This window comes from Tamandua tetradactyla, chromosome 7 (genome assembly GCF_023851605.1).
Source record: "Tamandua tetradactyla isolate mTamTet1 chromosome 7, mTamTet1.pri, whole genome shotgun sequence".
Classification (NCBI taxonomy): Eukaryota; Metazoa; Chordata; class Mammalia; order Pilosa; family Myrmecophagidae; genus Tamandua; species Tamandua tetradactyla.
This window is the reverse complement of record NC_135333.1, coordinates 72,558,208-72,577,043: the sequence shown is the minus strand read 5'-3', so window position 1 is coordinate 72,577,043 and position 18,836 is coordinate 72,558,208. Positions and strand designations below refer to the sequence as shown.

The 18,836-nt window shown below is 36.5% G+C and overlaps 1 protein-coding gene and 1 pseudogene across 2 annotated transcripts in view; one reads left to right on the top strand and one right to left on the bottom strand.

The window, feature by feature from the left end:
• The window catches only part of OLR1 (oxidized low density lipoprotein receptor 1), a 51,783-nt gene extending 44,964 nt beyond the window's left edge, over positions 1-6,819 (top strand). The window contains exons 3-6 of one of the 2 annotated variants that reach the window (XM_077170009.1): positions 214-372; positions 2,698-2,855; positions 3,179-3,294; positions 3,531-6,819. In XM_077170009.1, coding sequence (XP_077026124.1) covers positions 214-372; positions 2,698-2,855; positions 3,179-3,294; positions 3,531-3,675 — 578 coding nt within the window. In that variant the 3' untranslated portion in view covers positions 3,676-6,819. The remainder of the gene's footprint in view (positions 1-213; positions 373-2,697; positions 2,856-3,178; positions 3,295-3,530) is intronic. The other variant, XM_077170008.1, reaches the window with a different exon arrangement.
• Positions 5,672-6,064, bottom strand: LOC143691489 (small ribosomal subunit protein uS17m pseudogene; annotated as a pseudogene).
• Positions 6,820-18,836: the final 12,017 nt, after the last annotated feature.

The following is an 18,836-nucleotide window of genomic DNA, read 5'->3' as shown; positions in this document are numbered from 1 at the left end:
ATGGTAGCTAGTTAGCCTTTCCTTCCACCTAATCTACCCTAATCTAATCTAATCTACCTATCTATTAGCTATCTATCATCCTTACATCTCCATTATCTACTTATCATTAATTTGCATCCTTTGATATTTCAACAAAAATATGGGTTTGGGGATTTTAATTTTCAGACAGAGTGACATGATTTTTTTTTTCTGCGTCACTACTATTGCTGTCAGGATATGAAGTTATTTGGAGATCTAATTCAGAGAGCAACCTACTGGAGAATGGCAACTTTACGTCAAGCAATAAAGAGAACCACAGCCAAACCACACAATCAATTTTAGAAGAGAGTGTGGTTCCTGTTACAAAACCTACTAAGGCTCCCACAACCACAGGTAAGAGCACACGTATGCCATTTTGAAGAGGGGTTAAAAGAAGAAGGTTTATATTCCCAAGAACAGGAATGTTTATATAAGGAAACATGGCTATGTATCAAACAGTGATTTATTTCACAGGCACAGCGATCAGACAATTATGTCCTTTATCTGTTGTATGGGCTTAAATCTATGTGATGACCTTTCAGAGCCATCTCACAGAGATGCCAGGTATAGACAACTAATAAAAAATAATAAGCAATATGTCTGTGGCTGACACATGTATCCAGTAACATGTTCCATTCCTTGATAGTATCAGATAAAGGCCGATTAGGAGAGGAAACAAATAAAATTCTGTTTTTCATCTAGCTGCTTTGAGAAGAGTCTCAATTATAATAAAATTATATATGACCAGCACATGCCAGTATTCTCAAGGTTGAGACCAATTTTGTCTTTCTTATAACAGGTTTGTTGTTCTTGATGCATAGATGAGGGGGAAGAGTCTCTGAGAACCTACCACGTGTGGTTTGCTTAAGTTCATCCATCTAGTAAGATGCCAGGTGTTTACAGTAACTCACTGTATGTTTAGCACTGGAATTAGTAGCTCTCAACCTTTAGAGTACATCAATATCACCCAAGTAGCTTAAAATAGCAGGGTCTAGAGTAAGTCCAAGATCTGAATCAAACTGTCTACAGGAGCACAGAGAAATCTGCCTTTTTAACATTTTCCTCAAATGCCTTTAACTTAGCACTCTGAGAGGTAGCATGGAGCAGTGACTAAAACACAGAGACCGCAAGAGTGACCGATTCAAATTCCCAACTTCTCGATCTGTCAAATGCAAAATAAAAAATAATGAAACATCTCACAGGATTGTTATGAAGATTAGGTGAATTAATGTATGCAAAACCCTTAGAACAGTTCCTGGCTCATAGTAAGCAACTACAAAAAAAAAAAACCATAAAAATTAATGCAGATAATTTGAACACCACATTTTGAGATGTGTCTTTCTTGTTTTGTCATAGCTTGGAAAACCTGCCTAGATTGTCCACTTAGTCCAAGAAAACGTGTATGTATTTCCTATTCACATAACATCATGGGCCTCGGCAGGTTAAGAAGCTTGCATTCGGTGCTTTCACCAAACCCCTGTATTCCTTTGATCATTCACTTCTTTCACAGCTCAGTGCCTTCCTACTTTCTCCCCTGTGATAAAAGCTATTCTCATGAAAGTACCTAAGGTTTTTCCCCACAGTGAAAATTGAAATTGAAATATGGCCTTTTCAAGGATTTTCATTTTTTTCATCTTTTAGTCACAGTGTATAGCAGTGTATAGACTAAAGGGCTTTGTTTCCTAATAAAGATACTCCAAGTGTGACTAACATGTGGGAGAAATAATGACAGCATTAGTGATGATGATGATGATGATGCTATGATTTGAGGGTCATTTAAAACATCTGTAAACATATAGACTTTGACACATTTTACCCCTTGCAGGATTTGGGTTTATTGAACTCCCTGGGAATTTTGCTAGTGAAAATTTCTATTTCTCTGAATTCTTGTTGAAACTGAGATCCTTGTTTTGTATCAATATACTGCTCATCCTAGAACAATGAAAGAAAATATAATGAGTTACATATGTAATAATACATATTCTAATAACCCCATTTAAAAAGGATAAGGAAACAAGTGAAATTAAAATTAATACATTTTATTTAACTCAATATACACAAATAATATTTCATCGCTGTAATCGGTATGAAATTATCAATGGGATGTTTTACATTTTTAAAATTTTGAGTTACATTCTTCGTTTTTTTTCATAATAAGTTTTCAGCACATCTCAGTGCAAGTGAGCCACATTTAAAATGCTTGAGAGCCACACGTGGCTTGTGGCAACCAGATTGGACAATGCACATCTAGAAAAGGAGCCTTAGCACTTAAGCCTAAAGTCCATCATTCAAAGACCTTGAAATTTTTAAATACACCAGCATAGCATTTTGATAGCAGGATGGTTATTAAATACCCATTTACTCAAATCTTACTTCCATTAAAATAAACATAATTAAAAAAACAGATCAGATGCAAAAATTACCTCCCAGCTCCAGTCCTGTGGGAAGTGAAAATAATAAATGAGAAGTAAATTTCATTCAATAAAATCAGAATGCTTTTTTTTTTGCTTTTCTTCAAAAAATGCAGACACAAAAGACTCTGAGACTATTTAGGTATTTGCAGACACTGGTTCTAATTCTAATTAAGAAGATAAGGTATGTATGTGAGAAGATTGATGGAAGACTTGATGTAACAATAGCAGATCTTTGTTTTTACTCAGACAAAACTCATTTTTTTAGATGTGCTGCACTTCCTAGTTCCTTGCCCCCAAGACTGGATCTGGCATGAAGAAAACTGTTACCAGTTTTCCTCTGGCTTACTCAGCTGGGAAAAGAGTCAAGAACACTGCAGATCTTTGGATGCCCAGTTGCTGAAAATCAATAGCTCAGCTGATCTGGTGAGTTTTTTTGGATCTGGGTTGGGCTAGAGTATTGGTTTATAATGAAATAAATCTGGTTTAGGCCCTTGGTGGAGGAGCACTCATTTGAGAGTGAGAATACCTGTTTTCTAGTCTAGCCTTGCACTAATCATGTGCATGACCTTGGATGACAGGTTATGTCGAATATTTGAGCCTCAGTAAACATTTCTGTAAAACCATCTTGAGGAGACCTCAAATCTCTTTTGGTTCCTTAAATTTGTGAATCTAATACTAATCAACTTCCAGAATCTGAGTTTACTACATTGGCTCTACCAACAGCTCAGACATGTTATTCCCCATAGGAATTCATCCAGCAAGCCAGTGCCCACTCCAGTTCCCCATTCTGGATGGGGCTGTCTCTGAGGAAACCCAACGACTCATGGCTCTGGGAGGATGGTTCTCCTTGGAAGCCCAGCTTGTAAGTTTCCAATTCTCTGTGAAACCTACCAATGAAGCTACTGCCATATTCCATACCATGTCCTTTTTCAGCAGAGCATTTCCTCACCCTTCTTACTCAGGGATATTCCCACTTACTTATTCAGAGCTTCTCTTGAATTTTCCTTCCTTCGTGTATTACTGATTTGAAGTTTTAAGGTAAGGATACGCTCCTGGCACAGAGCTGCAGTAAATTTAACCTTTTTCTTCCACTGGCAGGTTTAGACTCCGGGGAGCTGTTACCCAGACGTACCCTACAGGCACCTGTGCATATATACAAAAGAGCACCGCTTTTGCTGAGAACTGCATTTTAGCTGCATTCAGTATTTGTCAGAAGAAGGCGAATCTTTTGAGAGTACAGTGAAGCTAAAGGTGCTGGAGAAAGAGGAGGAGAAGGTCTTAAATTCCATCTGGGATGTAAGCTATTCCTCATAAGTCAAATGGAATTCACAAAAGTTGTGGGAATTAGTTCCTGTTTTTAGCTGGCTGCAGAGTTCTTTAGCAGAGACTGGGGCTCCACCTGCCTGACTCCTGCGTATCACCTAGCATTTTTTTCACCTAGCGCTTCCCAAGCCTCCCTGCCAGGCTTCAATTCCTCATCCCTTTCTATTTTAAATTTTACTTCTCTCCAAGTCTTTGGAACCCTCTGTACTCAGTTCTCTCTACCTCAGTGCCGTCTTTCCCTCACCCTCCTAAAATTGCCTAGGAGATGGAAGATGAATAACTTACCCAACTATAGGCAGAGTGCAAAAAATGGGGACACATGCATGGGAAATAGCGCACATGAAGAAGTAGAAAAGGGAAAGGCCACACTGAAATCAAGAAATTCATATTCTCAAATTTAAAAATCATCTCTTGTTGGTCTTTCTAATAGTGGTTCATCTCCAAGCTCCAAAACACATACACATAGACATAAACGCTGCATATTTAGGTGACAATTGGGGTGTTCTAGGATGTAAGCAGATGTTCTCTGTGAACTAGTCTACAACCCATTATCGGTTCCTGAATCAGTAATTATATCTTCAGTTTTTCTCCACCACACAACAGCTTGGCACCGTGTGTATGTGTGTGTGTAGTGATATAGCATTGTCGTTTTAATTTGCATTTACCTAATGACAAATGCTCTTGAGCTTATTTTTCGTGTGTTTACTTACTGTCTGTATATTTTCTTTGTTAAACTACATGTTCAAATTTTTCAGCATTTTTTTTTTAACATGGGCAGGCACCGGGAATCTAACTCGGGTCTGTGGCGTGGCAGGCAAGAATTCTGCCACTGTGCCACCATCGCACTTTTTCTGCATTAAAAAAAATTTTTTTATTTTCTTGTTGTTGAGTTTGGGGAGTTCTTTATATATTCTGATAAAATTCCTGTGTTAGATAATATGTTTTGAGAACAAGTTATGTCAATCTGTGGCCTGTTTTTCCATTTTCTGAATGGTATTCTCAGGAAACCAGAGACTTTAATTTTTGATTAAGTGAGCAAAATCCATTTCTCTGTTTTTGTTGTCATTTCTAAGATGTCTTTGCCTTACCCAAATCATGAAAGTTTTCTTCTATGTTTTCTTTTTAAGTGTTACAATGAGGCCTATACTATTTTGGTTTACTCTTTGTATATGTTTTTGGTGTGGATTGAAGCGGTTGTTCTTGTTGTTTTGCATATTGGTATCCACTTGTTTTAGTGTCATTTTTTGACTTTTTTTTTTTTGCATGTGCAGGCACTGGGATTTGAACCCGGGTCTCCGAAATGGCAGGGGAGAACTCTGCCTGTTGAGTCACCATTGACCACCCAGTGTCATTTTTTTAAAGGCTATTATTCCATCTTTTTTTTTTTGACAGATAATTTTTACTTTTGATTTTCTATATGCTGACATCTTTTTAAATACAGCTTAATCTGACAAAGTCTGACCACAAGCATGCTGATTCTTTTCCTCTGAAATTGTTAAAATCAGAAAAAAATTTATTTTGAATATATACCATTAAAAAACGAAAACTCTCTAAATGTAGTCTTATCTGTTCATGATATCCAAAATTTTTCTTTTCCCAAAATAAATGTCTTGTGATAAATTCAAAATTCCTTAGAATGTAAAAACAGTATGCTTTCTAAAGCAATGAGCTTGCAAAATGATGCAGCAAACTTCTAGGTCCATTAAGTAACATGAACTTAATGTTAACTGAAAAAGGAAACATGATCATAAATCTTTATCATATTTATAACAAACGCTTTACTTAATTTACTTTTAGCGACTTCATAAATATCAGAAGAGCAATTGTAAGTAGTTTCAGGTGAAAGTTAGCAAAATTTCTTTTTCCATAAAGCAAACTTATAAGTTTTTCCCTTGGCACCTTTTTCTAATCCTCCTTTACTTTGTTGAAGAGATACTGAGTTCTTTCAGATTTTTGCTTAGGTGGGTGGTTTCCAAACTGACAGGACACTCCAGGAACTTTATTCCTGCACAGGATTTTCCAGTCCCTGGATCTATGAGTTTTCCCATTTTGAAAATGATCTCAGCTAGTTCTTGCTTCACATGATTCGTTTGTGGATCAGGTAATGCTTTGAGAAGCACAATATCCCCAACTGTGCACTGCTGGAGCCCATCGTGAGCAAAGTAGGTTTTGGGCTTATTAAAATACTTTAGTAAATAGGTATCCAAAACAATCCTGGCCACTCTCACTTTAGTAGTTTTTTGCATTGCTGTCCCAGTCATATTCCCCATGATCCATTTGGCATGGATGGATGAACGAGCTGTTGACATTATGTGTCTTTAGTCACTTGGAGTTTGAGATCTGTCCGGCTGCACTCCTGGGAAGTGCAGACTGGAGCATGATGGCACAGGACCCTCCACCCCAGACCTTATTATTTCTTCTTGCATTGTTTTTGTACCTTGTCACCAATCAGTTCCCATACAAGCATGGGTTTATTTCTGGACTCTGTTCTGTTCTGTTGATCTATATGACTGTTTTTATACCACTGCCACACTATTTTGGATATTGTCATTTTTTAAAAATGTCTTGTAATCAGTAGCAGTAGCCCTTTGACTTTATTCTTATTTTTCAAACTATTTTTTGACTATTCTATGTCCTTGCATTTCTGCACTATAGAATCAGCTTGTCGATGTCTATAAAAGTCCCTATTGCATTATTGATTGTGATTATATTGAATCTATAGATCAATTTTGGGAAAATTGACATCTTAAAAATATTGATTTGTCTGATATTTGTACAAGGTATATCTTTCCATTAATTTAATTTTATTTTTTTTTCTCAGCCATGCTATACAGTTTTCAGTGTGCAGGTATTTCACATCTTCTGTTATATTATCCTAGAATATTCCATAGTTTTGATGATACTATAAATAATATTATCTATTTTTAATTTTCATTTCAAAATGTTTATTGCTAATATAGAGAATTGCAACTGACTTTTTTATATTGACCTTTTATCCTGCAACCTTGTTAAACTCATTTATTCTAGTAAAGCTGTGTAAATTCTTTTAGATTTTCTATGTAGATAATCCTGTCATCTACTAATAAAGACAGTTTTACTCCTTCCTTTCCAGTTTGATTGTCATTTATTTCTTTTTCTGGCCTGATTTTACGGAGCATTTAGAGTGTTTATCAGGAATAGATGTTGGATTTTGTCTAATGCTTTTTCTACATCTGTTGAGATGATTATATAGATTTTTAAGAAAATTTCTTAACTTAGTGAATTACATTGATTATAGAAGGTCAAACCAACCTTGCATTCCTGGGGTACATTCTCATTTTAATATATCAGCAGATTAGAGATGCTTAATTTGAATATAAATGTTTTTTATCTGTGTTTATGAAGCTTAGTAATTTGTCATTTCTTTTTCTGATTTGATCATCAGAGTAATGCTGGACTTATAAAATGAGTTGGAAAATATGCAATTTTCTCAATTTTCTGTAAGATTGCACTTATCATTGATAATATTTGTTCCCTAAATATTTGGTTCAATTTGCCATTGAAGTAATTTGGGCATGGGGTTTACTTTGTAGGAAACTGTTTAGCTATAGATTCAGTTTCTTTAATAGATATGTGCTATTCAAATGATTCCTCCTTGTATGAGTTTTGGTAGTCCATGTCTTTCAAGGAATTTGTCCACTTCATTTAAGTTGTAAACTGTTTAATTTACTGGCATAAAGTTGTTCTTTGTATTTGTTACTATCTATAAATATCTGTAAAATTTGTACTGATGTAACTTCTCTCCATCCTGATATTGCTAATTTGTGTCTTCTCTATTTTTTCCTAGTTACTCTGGAAGGTCAATTTCATAAAGCAGCTTTTTGTTTCATTGAATTTATCTATTGTTTCTATTTTATTACCTTAGTTTTGATCATTATTGTTCCCTTTCTTCTGCTGAATGTGATTTTAATTCTCTCTCTCTTTTTTTCTAGTTTCTTAAAATGGAAGTTAAGTTTTTGATTAAAATTTTTTTCATTTTGAATGTAGCTATACAGTGGTATAAAATTTCCCCAAACACAACTTTTGCAGCATCCAACAAATGTCCATATTTTTTCATATTTGTTCAGTTCAAAATATAATTTCTCCTTAATCATGGATTATTTAGAAGTATTTAATTCAAAATATTTGCAGATTTTAAGAATTAATTATGCTATTGGTTTCTAATTTAATTCCATTGTCACTATAGACATACTTTTGAAATAACAGCTTTATTAAGATAAGATTCACACACCATCACATTTACCAATTTAAAAGTATACAATTCAATGATCTTTAGTAGATTCACAGAGGTTCATAACTATTACATTTTATGACTTGAATTTTTAAATTATTGATACTTGTTACATAGCCTAGAATATGATCTACTATGGTAAATTTTCCATGCACATCTGAGAAGAGTACACATTCTGCTGTTGTTGGGTGGTGGGTTCTAAATATGCCCATCAATCAATATTGGTTGATAATTTGGTACTAGTTTACTAGGCTGATGATTTTTCTTTAGGTACTTTGGAGACTTTCCATTGTCTTCTTGCTTGTATTATTTTTTATGAGAAATCTGCTATCATCCTTATCTTTGTTTCACTGTAAATAACTTCATATGGCATGCATTAGTACAGCTTTCTCCATGTTTCTTGTATTTAGGGTTTGTTGCACCCTTGGATCTTTTGGTTTATACTTTTAATAAAATTTGGAAATTTTGGGGCCATTATCTCTTCAAATATTTTTCTACTCCCCACCCCACCTGAACACTTTTCACAGACTCTTATTACATGTACATTAAGTTATCTGACAATACCCAATGCTTTTCTCCCTTTCTCGCTCTCTCTCTCTTTCTCTCTTCACCCCCTCTCCTTCCTTCTCTCACTGTTTCCTTTTTAACAATTTCTGTTATGTCTCCCAGTAAACTAATCTTTTGTTCCATAGTGTCTATTCTGCCATTAATATCATACTGAGCACTTTTCATCTCATATGTTGTAATTTTCATCTTTTCATCTTCAGTACTGTAGTTTTTTTTTAAAATCCATGTCTCTACTTAATTTTTTTAATATATGAACATATTTTGAACAAATTAAGTATTGTAATGTCCATGTCTTCTAATGTGAACCTCTTTGTCAGTTCTGAGTCATGTTAGATTGATTATTCTCCTTGTTATGCATCATGTCAATCTTAGCATGCCAGGCATTAATTTTATCCTTGGTGGATGCTTAATATTTTTGTATTCCTAAAAATATAGGTATACCTTATTCTGGAATATACTGAAGTTACTTGGAAATTATTTGATGCCTCTATTTAATGTTTCTATGCCTGTTAGGTGGTAGCAAAAAAGTGCTTAGTGTGGGTTTAATTATTCCCCCACAGCAGAGGCAAGGTTTCATGAATATTCTACTCAATGCTCCATTAGTTGTGAGCTGTTCCAGTCTGTTTTTTGGAAAAGGCACTGTTTAAAGCCATTTGTTAGTACTGGGTATTGTTTCTTTTATTCCTTTGAAATAGTTATTTCTCTGGTAGTTTCCTTATACTCATGCTCTGATCTATATTATTCTGAATACTTAAGGAGGAACCACTGAAGGTATTTGAAGATCTCTATCCATGCAGTTCTGGGGCTCTCCTGTGAACTCTTGATTCCTTTATCTCCCCAGAGTCATATCTTCATTTCTTCAATACAGGGAGATTACCAATCTCTTCCTTAGATTCCCCTCACTGCGCCATGGTCTTGAATCTCTCCAAACATGGTAAGCTGTGACAAACTTGGAGTGCACCTTGTTTGTGTTGTATTTTTCAAAGGTCATTGTCCTTTGTTTTCTGACATCTCATCTCCTAACACTGCTTTTTTATATGGGTTATCTGTACTGATTTGTTTCAGACAAAAGGTAAATGCAGGCTCCATTTCTCTCTCTTGCTTTAGGCACATTCCAAGATAAGTGTTTTTGTAATTAATAAGTTCTTAAGGTTCTCTTTCATTGGAGCTACAGATATCATTGAATAAAGAAATGGTGAGCTAATAGGATCCCCAGAAAAAAATCTAGTCCAAGCCTGGAATATGAATTCCTTGCCTCCGTGTCTGGCACACTATAAATTTCAAGGCTGTTGACAGAACAATCTTCTCTAACCAAGCGAGCTAGGAGTGCTTGTGAGGCATTGACCATTCATATGGATTATTTTTGTTCCAGTCCTTACAGATATTGGTGTGTTATCTCTCTACACTTTAAATTTAGTGGCAATTACCCTAATCTGATCTATTCATGAGAAATCTTGATTAACTAATTTATCAGGCTGTTGTTCCTAAAACATTTAGCCTCTTGTCCTTGTTATAGTTTAAATCAGGGCTAAAACTACAGTTCTTGGTTTGCAGCCTGTTTTTGCAAGCACTACAAAAGAAGGTTATACATTTTTAAACATGTTAAACTAAAATATGTGCAGCAGAGACTGTATGTATCCCACAAGTCCAAAATATTTACTCTCTTGTCAGAAAAGTTTGCAGACCTCTGTTGAAAGTAATTAACTGTTTATGCACAACTTCCTTTAACGAGAAATAAGCATGGTGGTTTCACATAAGCAGTTGGACTACAGAAGTCCAAATCCCTTTCTGCCACTGACTATTTTAGTCATCTAAGGCAAATTACTTAACTTCTCTATGCTTTGATTTCCTTAACTGTAATAAAAGAATAGCAATTCTTGCTACCTCATAGATATCTGAGGATTTATATAGTACATCACATCATACCTTAAAATTTGGTAAGAGTTCAAAAAAATCTTCCTACTATTAATACTGTAGTTCCCTTTTCTATCTTTATAAGGCCCTACAAATGTCTCTGTTTTATACAGAAGGTTTTTAAACTCTCCCAGCATATTGATCAAATGACCTAAAGAGTTTATGTTCAACTGTGTTTGCAAATACTGCTTACAGTTCTTTAAGTGTTGACCTGTGCCTAATTTACTTAAGTGTAAAATGTGAAGCATTTATCATTTTTTCAGTGTCTTCTTTAACTTAAAGGCTTTCTAAATCTACATTTAATTATGTTTGCAAACCCTGCTTGGAATTTTTTTTTCTGTTGAAATCGTATGGTGTGGAACTTACACTGACCTGGGCCTTTACTTCCCTAAGCATAAAGAATGACACGTTCTGCATTTCTTCAGCTTCTTCTGCATGAAGATATTTCAGAGTTTACCAGGGCTTTTCAAGGCATTTGGGTAAGGTGGGAATAGATGGTGTATAGGTGAATATTACTTCACATAACTGATTACATTAGAGCATTTCATACAACCAAGCTTAGGATGTTCTGGTTTGGCAACATAAGTAGAATGTTTATGTTTTTCTGACTCTATTATTCAAGTTTCTAAATCCTAGCAAGTAAAATGAGAAAAAACATAATATCCAATATTTCTGTATTTATAACTCCAAATATACTTCCTTTCCAGCTGCATTCATTGCCCAAATCCTCTTGCATCCTGCTCCTCCTCAATCATCCTCATCCCATTGTAGGCAAGGTTTTAACCTGCAAAGGATACTATGAATCAGAAAATTGATGAACTATGTTTCTTTGGGGGGTGGGGGCAGGGAATTTAAAATGAAGTGTGAGTAGTTCCAAGCATCTACACAGTAGGAAACTCAGAATCTGCTTAGAAGTGCTACCCATTTAACTTGTACCTGGACTACTAGAAAATTGAGAGTTTTGAAAATAATTAAATTGGCCTTTGGTTAAGACCCATTTAAGTTTAGTGGCCCATGTCCAGCAAGCAGTCATGTGCCTCAGCTCTTCCTTGGTTCTTTTATCCTAAAAGCATGTCTAACAATTCATTCATAATTTCACTCTCAGGGCATAAATGATTCGATAGTAATATAAACAGTTGAAGTAATATAATCTATAACACTGACAGTAAGAATTTACTTCAATAAATTTATAAAAACATCAAATCATCTGCTTTTGCTAAGCTGGATTCTGAAATCTGCTTACATGACACTAGGCTTTAATTTGTTTACAAAAATACACAAATGTTAAAAAAAGAAATATTAAAATGATAAACTTTAAAAACGTTGTATGCCCATCTTATTAAGCATGTGTGTTATAATTCTGAAATAATAGGGGATGTCTAATATGTAACTAAAAAGCCTGATTGCTTACTTTGGCAATTCAGATATACCAAAATAATAGTCTGAAGGTATTTTGTTTTCTCCAAAGAGAGACATTAGAAACTTTTTTTTAAAAAAATTTTTTGGTGCATTCATTCATTCTTTCAACTATCTATTCAATGTTTTCTATCTTTAGTGCCAGCAGGGTAGACAGTGATGGCTATGCACAGAGCGTATTCTCATGGTGCTTACTGCATATTGTGGAGGAAGAGAATAAAAAAAAAAAATAGCTACATAACATAAAATTTATCCTTTCATTTAACACAATATAAGCATTAGACTAGGTGCTAATAATAGTAAAAGATGCAAGTGTAAAAGATGAAGAAGTTCCCTGCTCTCCTGGAGCCTAAATTCTGGTGATAGAAATAAAATCCAAAATAAACATGCATGGTAATTAGATTGTATTAAACATTATGAAGGAATCTGAAAAAAGCTCATATAAGAGAGTAACTCTTGAAAATCGTCATTACTTAGGAATAAAGAAATAAAAAACGCCTTTCAAAAGGGTGAAAGGTCACATTTTTATTATCAGTCGGGTGCAGCCTGCCGAAGTGCTTCCACCTGGCTTCCTGTAACTCCTGCAAACTTGCTTAGAAATTCCTAAGGCAAAACAGCAGATGGCAGCAGCATCTCATTTACCCCTGCCCAATTTTGATACACCTTTCTGATGATTCAAACTAGCTTAGCTCAGAGCCTACACTGCAGAGAATCTATTTCCATTTTCAGCTATCCAGCAGCTCTATAATTCACTGAACAAGGATCCCAGCAGAGATTTTGTTCATAAGAAAACAAGCAGAGAGTATATATTTGTATATCTGTTTGTATAAACACATACGAACTATTTTCATAATGACCCTATGAAGTATTTTTTCCAATTTTTTTTTCAAATGAAGAAATTGAGTTTCAGGAGAGTTTAAATCGGTTTCTTAGGTCACAAGGCAAAGTGACAAAGCGGTGAATTCACCAAGTGTCTCTGAGTCCAAAATTAATGATCTGTTTTTGTTTTGTTTTTCAATAACACACACTCAACATCAAGCAGAGAGAGTGCCTCCATCAATCTTGGAAGGTTTTGTGGCGCTAACAGAATTTCAGGAGCTGTAGTGTATGAAGTTGACTTCGAATATTTGTATTTTAAGTCTGATTTTTCTTCTGGTGACCCAGATGGTGAATCTTGATTCGCTTATAGGCACTTCAAACTCCTTGATTCATTTATAGGCACTTCAGACTCCAAACACTTGAGCTGGATTTTGCTGCTTACATCAATATTTTCTTGACAGTGCCTCTCATTTGTACAAGCCCATTCCAAGGCGCTGGGTGGGGCCCTAACAATTTTGTTTTTGAGCTTTTATATTCCTTTTTTTTTAAAGAAGACCCCCAAAATCTATATATTTCAGGCCTCCCAAATTATGTGAGCTTCCACATCCTCCAAGCCTGGGCCTGTCCTATCACAGCACTCATTTATGGCTCATGTCTTGCTGTATTTAATTATTTGCTAACGGGTCCTTCACGGAAAGACCACACCCTATTCAAATCTGAATTCCATGTGAGCATTTTACCTCGCAATTACTTTTTTTGTTTCACTATATCTCCATTTTTTTACCTAAAAGGGGACCAGTCTGTTTCAAGACAGATGCCACCCCAATGCCACTGCCCAAGATTCTACTGAAACTCACATCACTTCCAGTTAAAACAAAAACAGCCAGTTCGAGACTCAGTATCCTTTGGGCTTGACTTGCCTTTTCCCTGCCTCTTGAGTCTTTCTCATTGAATTCCGGGACTGTTGCTTCAGCAAGTAACGCTTTGTAACCCTTATAAAGTTTTCTGTTTCTACTACTGCTTTAATGTATTATTTCTTCTTCTCCCTCCTTTTCTCCTGATCATTTAAAAAGCTATTTCCTTTATAAGGGCACAAGTTGGGGGAAAGATTTGATTAAACAAATTTTCAGGGTCATCCCAAACCTGACTTTTTATATTTCTAAAAATTTAATATTTACTTTAATTGATTTTTTTCCTGTTTCTTTCACAACATTATTTCTCATTTTCCTACTGATGTCATCAGGAACACCACCTATGTCTCTTGCATTGCTTCCCTTATTTAACCCACACAACACATCTCTTATTGTACATATTTATTCTTTCCTTCTCTGTTCTACCCTGATCAAAATCCCTTCTTCAATCTCTTTCTGAATCTGGTTTTTTTTTTGACCGTTAATTTAGATCCTCATTACAATCTGACTTCCCCCCCAAAAAGGAAATGTCGGGGTATTTTTCCCTCCACTTAAACTAACTTCCGAGGAAGCTCTGTAGCCATGAGTTAAAGGGACGTGAAGCTCTTTTATGGCAATGTTCCACCTAAGCTACTTTGTTTGATTTTAAAATTTATTTTATTTTATTTATTTTTCCTTTATAGCTCTCCTTGTGGCATTGGCCATTAATTTATAGCATGTCACTATAGTTCCAGTCCATAATTTCAAACTTGAGAGGTTAGTGAAGGAAAGATGAAATCCCCTTTGGGGAAGAAAACAAAGAACAAATGCCCTGAGCCTGGGCAGTGATCTCTGAGCCCTTAAGTAAGTGGTGTCCACCCACTCAGTCGCAGCTTCTGCTCCAGATTCCAGGACAAATATGCCTCTGCCCCAGGCTTCCAGGCTCAGTTGTGGGAGAATCCTACAGGATTGTGGAGAGGAAACAGAGAAAGCATGGGGGCAGGCTGTTCATAAGTATACTATATATCAACAAACCATTTTTTTTACATAAATTAAAACTTTTCCCTGTATGTACTTGTGGGTCTTCTTTGCCCTCCTCCCACCCTATTGTATTATTGAAGATCAAACACAGTTTTGATTTCTCCTTAAATAACAACAGCAACAACAGTATCACAGGAAAAGTCTCCTAAATTTATCAGGACTTGAATCCCTAAAGGAAGATTTACTGAATTTCATCTGCTGAACCCCCTTTCCATGAGAATTGTGAAGGCCAAGGTCAAAGTCATAGGAAATGAAAAACACTGTCTCTTCTCTGATAAAGTAAAACTGTAGTCTACATTTGTTTACAAGGGAACAGCTTCCAGTTATTACCCAACCTGAAAGGTCCATCAGGAAAGTAAACACCAAAGTTGGTATTTGGTGAAAATCCGGGTTCTGATTTCCAATTTAGGAAACTTTGTTCTCTTTCTTTATTCCTTGTGACTCCAGGGACTCTGTCTAACATCTTTATTACTGTAACGCTGCCATGTACCTTTAGTCTTTTCTTTTTCTACTTCTCCAAGGGCCATTTGCTCAGTAAACAAATGTTTATGAGGTACCTATGATTGTTCCAGAAACTGTTGCAAACAACTGTTTACTCCATATTTTTCTTCTCTGTTTCTCTGGAACCATGCATAGAGCTTCTTACTTTTAAAGGTTTTATTTCTATTCACTATAGAAACCTCTGTCTAGTCTGGCTGACATCACAGCAAACCATCAGTTGTTAATCTGAGTTAAGTACTCCTATCTTAGAAAGCCCTACTTTTCTTTTTCACCCACAATGTAATCATTAAATGCCTGAGAACTATCAGTGGAGACACATAGATGAACAAGACACTCTCACTCATTGCTTCTTTCATTTAATTTTATATGTATTAATCGGCTACTATGTTCCAATGTGTTATATGTTAAATGGGCTGGGTACACTAGTGAGTAATTAAGATACAGTCCATGCTTTCAGGGACAGTGGCTCAAATGGGGCAGCACAAGCAGTCAGCAAGGAATAAGGAGGCAGTGCATTGTCTGTAGAGAATTAAAAAAAAAACTTTACTAAAAGTCAGTTTGCTTTTTTGTTATAACCATGTAGCAGCAATTCTAAACAACATCAGTGACAAATTACTCTCTGGCAATAGCTTTGGCTGTTCAAAGTTATACACAATTATTGTGGTTACTATTGAGTTACAGCAAGTATATGATATATATTGTAATATATGTTCAAATTAGCACATTTATTATAATTACTTAAAATTTTTTTTTTTTTTTGCATAGGCAGGCACCGGGAATTGAACCTGGGCAGCCAGCATAGCAGGCCAGAATTCTGCCTGCTGAGCTACAGTGGCCTGCCCTTAACTTATTTTTTGTTAAACACTGTATTCTACATGGAAGATAATTCACAGAATACCTGGTTAACAGGCACAAATGGATTCAGCTACTTGCATTCCTTTTGGAATCAGTTGCAATGGTTTGGAATTGCTCAGATTTACTCAAGAGGACCACTTACTCCATTCACACTATTTGTAACTATCACTTTTGGAGCTACGCATTTGTGTGTTTGAACAGTACATTTGAAATAAGCAATGATATTACGCAAACTGATTTTATAAAGACAAAGAAACAATACTTGAGCCACCTCAATTGCCATTTTATGTGACTATTTGGAATTCCTATCTGTATTGTATAAAGTTTTTCAACTTGCAGAGATAGTTGAAAGCTTCTAGAATTGGTGCTGAAGAAACATTCATGGCAATATCGCAATTCCTGGAATAGCTGTGAAACTGGGCTTTTATAAATCTCTGCCACATATATTCTTATGTATAAATCTTTTTCCTGTTTATATATCTGTTACTTCAGTGAAACGCTCTTCAAAATTAGAGGAGAGTTCCTCCTCCAGAGCAACTACTAGGTGAACAGAAACAGTGCAGAACAGCTCCCGGGGCCACGGCAGGGAATGGACACACAGCGTACCCCAGTCTGGACTGGTTAGACTGACTGCGAGACTCTGCTGCGGTGAGATCCCCGAGTGGCGCGTGGTACCCCAAGCCGCGGCAACTGGCGGCCGGAGCTCCTCCTTCCCTCCTTCCCGGGCCGGCTGAGAGTCTCGGAGAGGCAAGTTTCCCAAGCCGCGGTGGCCGGTGCCGCTCTTTTGTGGGCGGCTTCCTGAACCGGCTACGAGTCTCGGATCAGAGGGCTACCCAAGCCGCAGTGGCCGGCAACCGGCGCCCCTCCCCCGCGGGCGGCTTCCTGGTCCGGTGGCGAATTCCCCAGGCCGCGGCGGCTGGCGACCGGCACCCCTCCAGGGAGAGGAGGGAATTTCCGACAATGGCAGGGACTGGGTCCAACCAAACACCAATAGGGGCATTAATAAAGGACCCACAGCGTCCCCTCAAGCCGCGGCGGCTGGCGCCCCCACCTCGCGCGGCCCCCGGACCAACTGAGAGAATTGGATCGGAAATCCTCAGGCTGTGGAGAATGGTAATGGGGGGGATCCCTTCCAGACACGTGAGACAAACGTGTGCCATGAGCGCCACCTACTGGGCAGGATAAGAAAAACAGAACCCAGAGATTTCACAGAAAAATCTTCCAAACTGTTGAGTCCAACACCCAGGGAAATCTGACTAAATGCCCAGACACCAGCAGAAGATAACGGACCATGCTCAGAAGATTGAAAACATGGCCCAGTCAAAGGAACAAACCAATAGTTCAAATGAGATACAGGAGCTGAGACAACTAATGCTGAATATACGAACAGAAATGGAAAACCTCCTCAAAAACGAAATCGATAAATTGAGGCAGGACATGAAGAAGACATGGGCTGAACAAAAAGAAGAAATAGAAAAACTGAAAAAACAAATCACAGAAATTATGGAAGTGAAGGATAAAGTGGAAAACATGGAAAAAACAATGGATACCTACAATGATAGATTTAAAGAGACAGAAGATAGAATTAGTGATTTGGAGGATGGAACATCTGAATTCCAAAAAGAAACAGAAAGTATTGGGAAAAGAATGGAAAAATTTGAACAGGGTATCAGGGAACTCAAGGACAATATGAACCGCACAAATATACGTGTTGTGGGTGTCCCAGAAGGAGAAGAGAAGGGAAAAGGAGGAGAAAACTAATGGAAGAAATTATCACTGAAAATTTCCCAACTCTTATGAGAGACCTAAAATTACAGATCCAAGAAGTGCAGTGCACCCCAAAGAGAATAGACCCAAATAGGCATTCTCCAAGACACTTACTAGTTAGAATGTCAGAGGTCAAAGAGAAAGAGAGGATCTTGAAAGCAGCAAGAGAAAAACAATCCATCACATACAAGGGAAATCCAATAAGACTGTGTGTAGATTTCTCAGCAGAAACCATGGAAGCTAGAAGACAGTGGGATGATATATTTAAATTACTAAAAGAGAAAAACTGCCAACCAAGACTCCTATATCCAGCAAAATTGTCCTTCAAAAATGAGGGAGAAATTAAAACATTCTCAGACAAAACGTCACGGAGAGAATCTGTGACCAAGAGACCAGTTCTGCAAGAAATACTAAAGGGAGCACTAGAGTCAGATATGAAAAGACAGAAGAGAGAGGTATGGAGAAGAGTGTAGGTAGAAGGAAAATCAGATATGATATATATAATACAAAAGGCAAAATGTTAGAGGAAAATATTATTCAAACAGTAATAACACTAAATGTTAATGGACTGAATTCCCCAATCAAAAGATATAGATTGGCAGAATGGATTAAAAAACAGGATCCTTCTATATGCTGTCTACAGGAAACACATCTTAGACCCAAAGATAAACATAGGTTGAAAGTGAAAGGTTTGGAAAAGATATTTCATGCAAATAACAACCAGAAAAGAGCAGGAGTGGCTATACTAATATCCAACAAATTAGACTTCAAATGTAAAACAGTTAAAAGAGACAAAGAAGGACACTATCTACTAATAAAAGGAACAATTAAACAAGAAGACATAACAATCATAAATATTTATGCACCGAACCAGAATGCCCCAAAATATGTGAGGAATACACTGCAAACACTGAAAAGGGAAATAGACTCATATATCATAACAGTTGGAGACTTCAATTCACCACTTTCATCAATGGACAGAACATCTAGACAGAGGATCAATAAAGAAATAGAGAATCTGAATATTACTATAAATGAGCT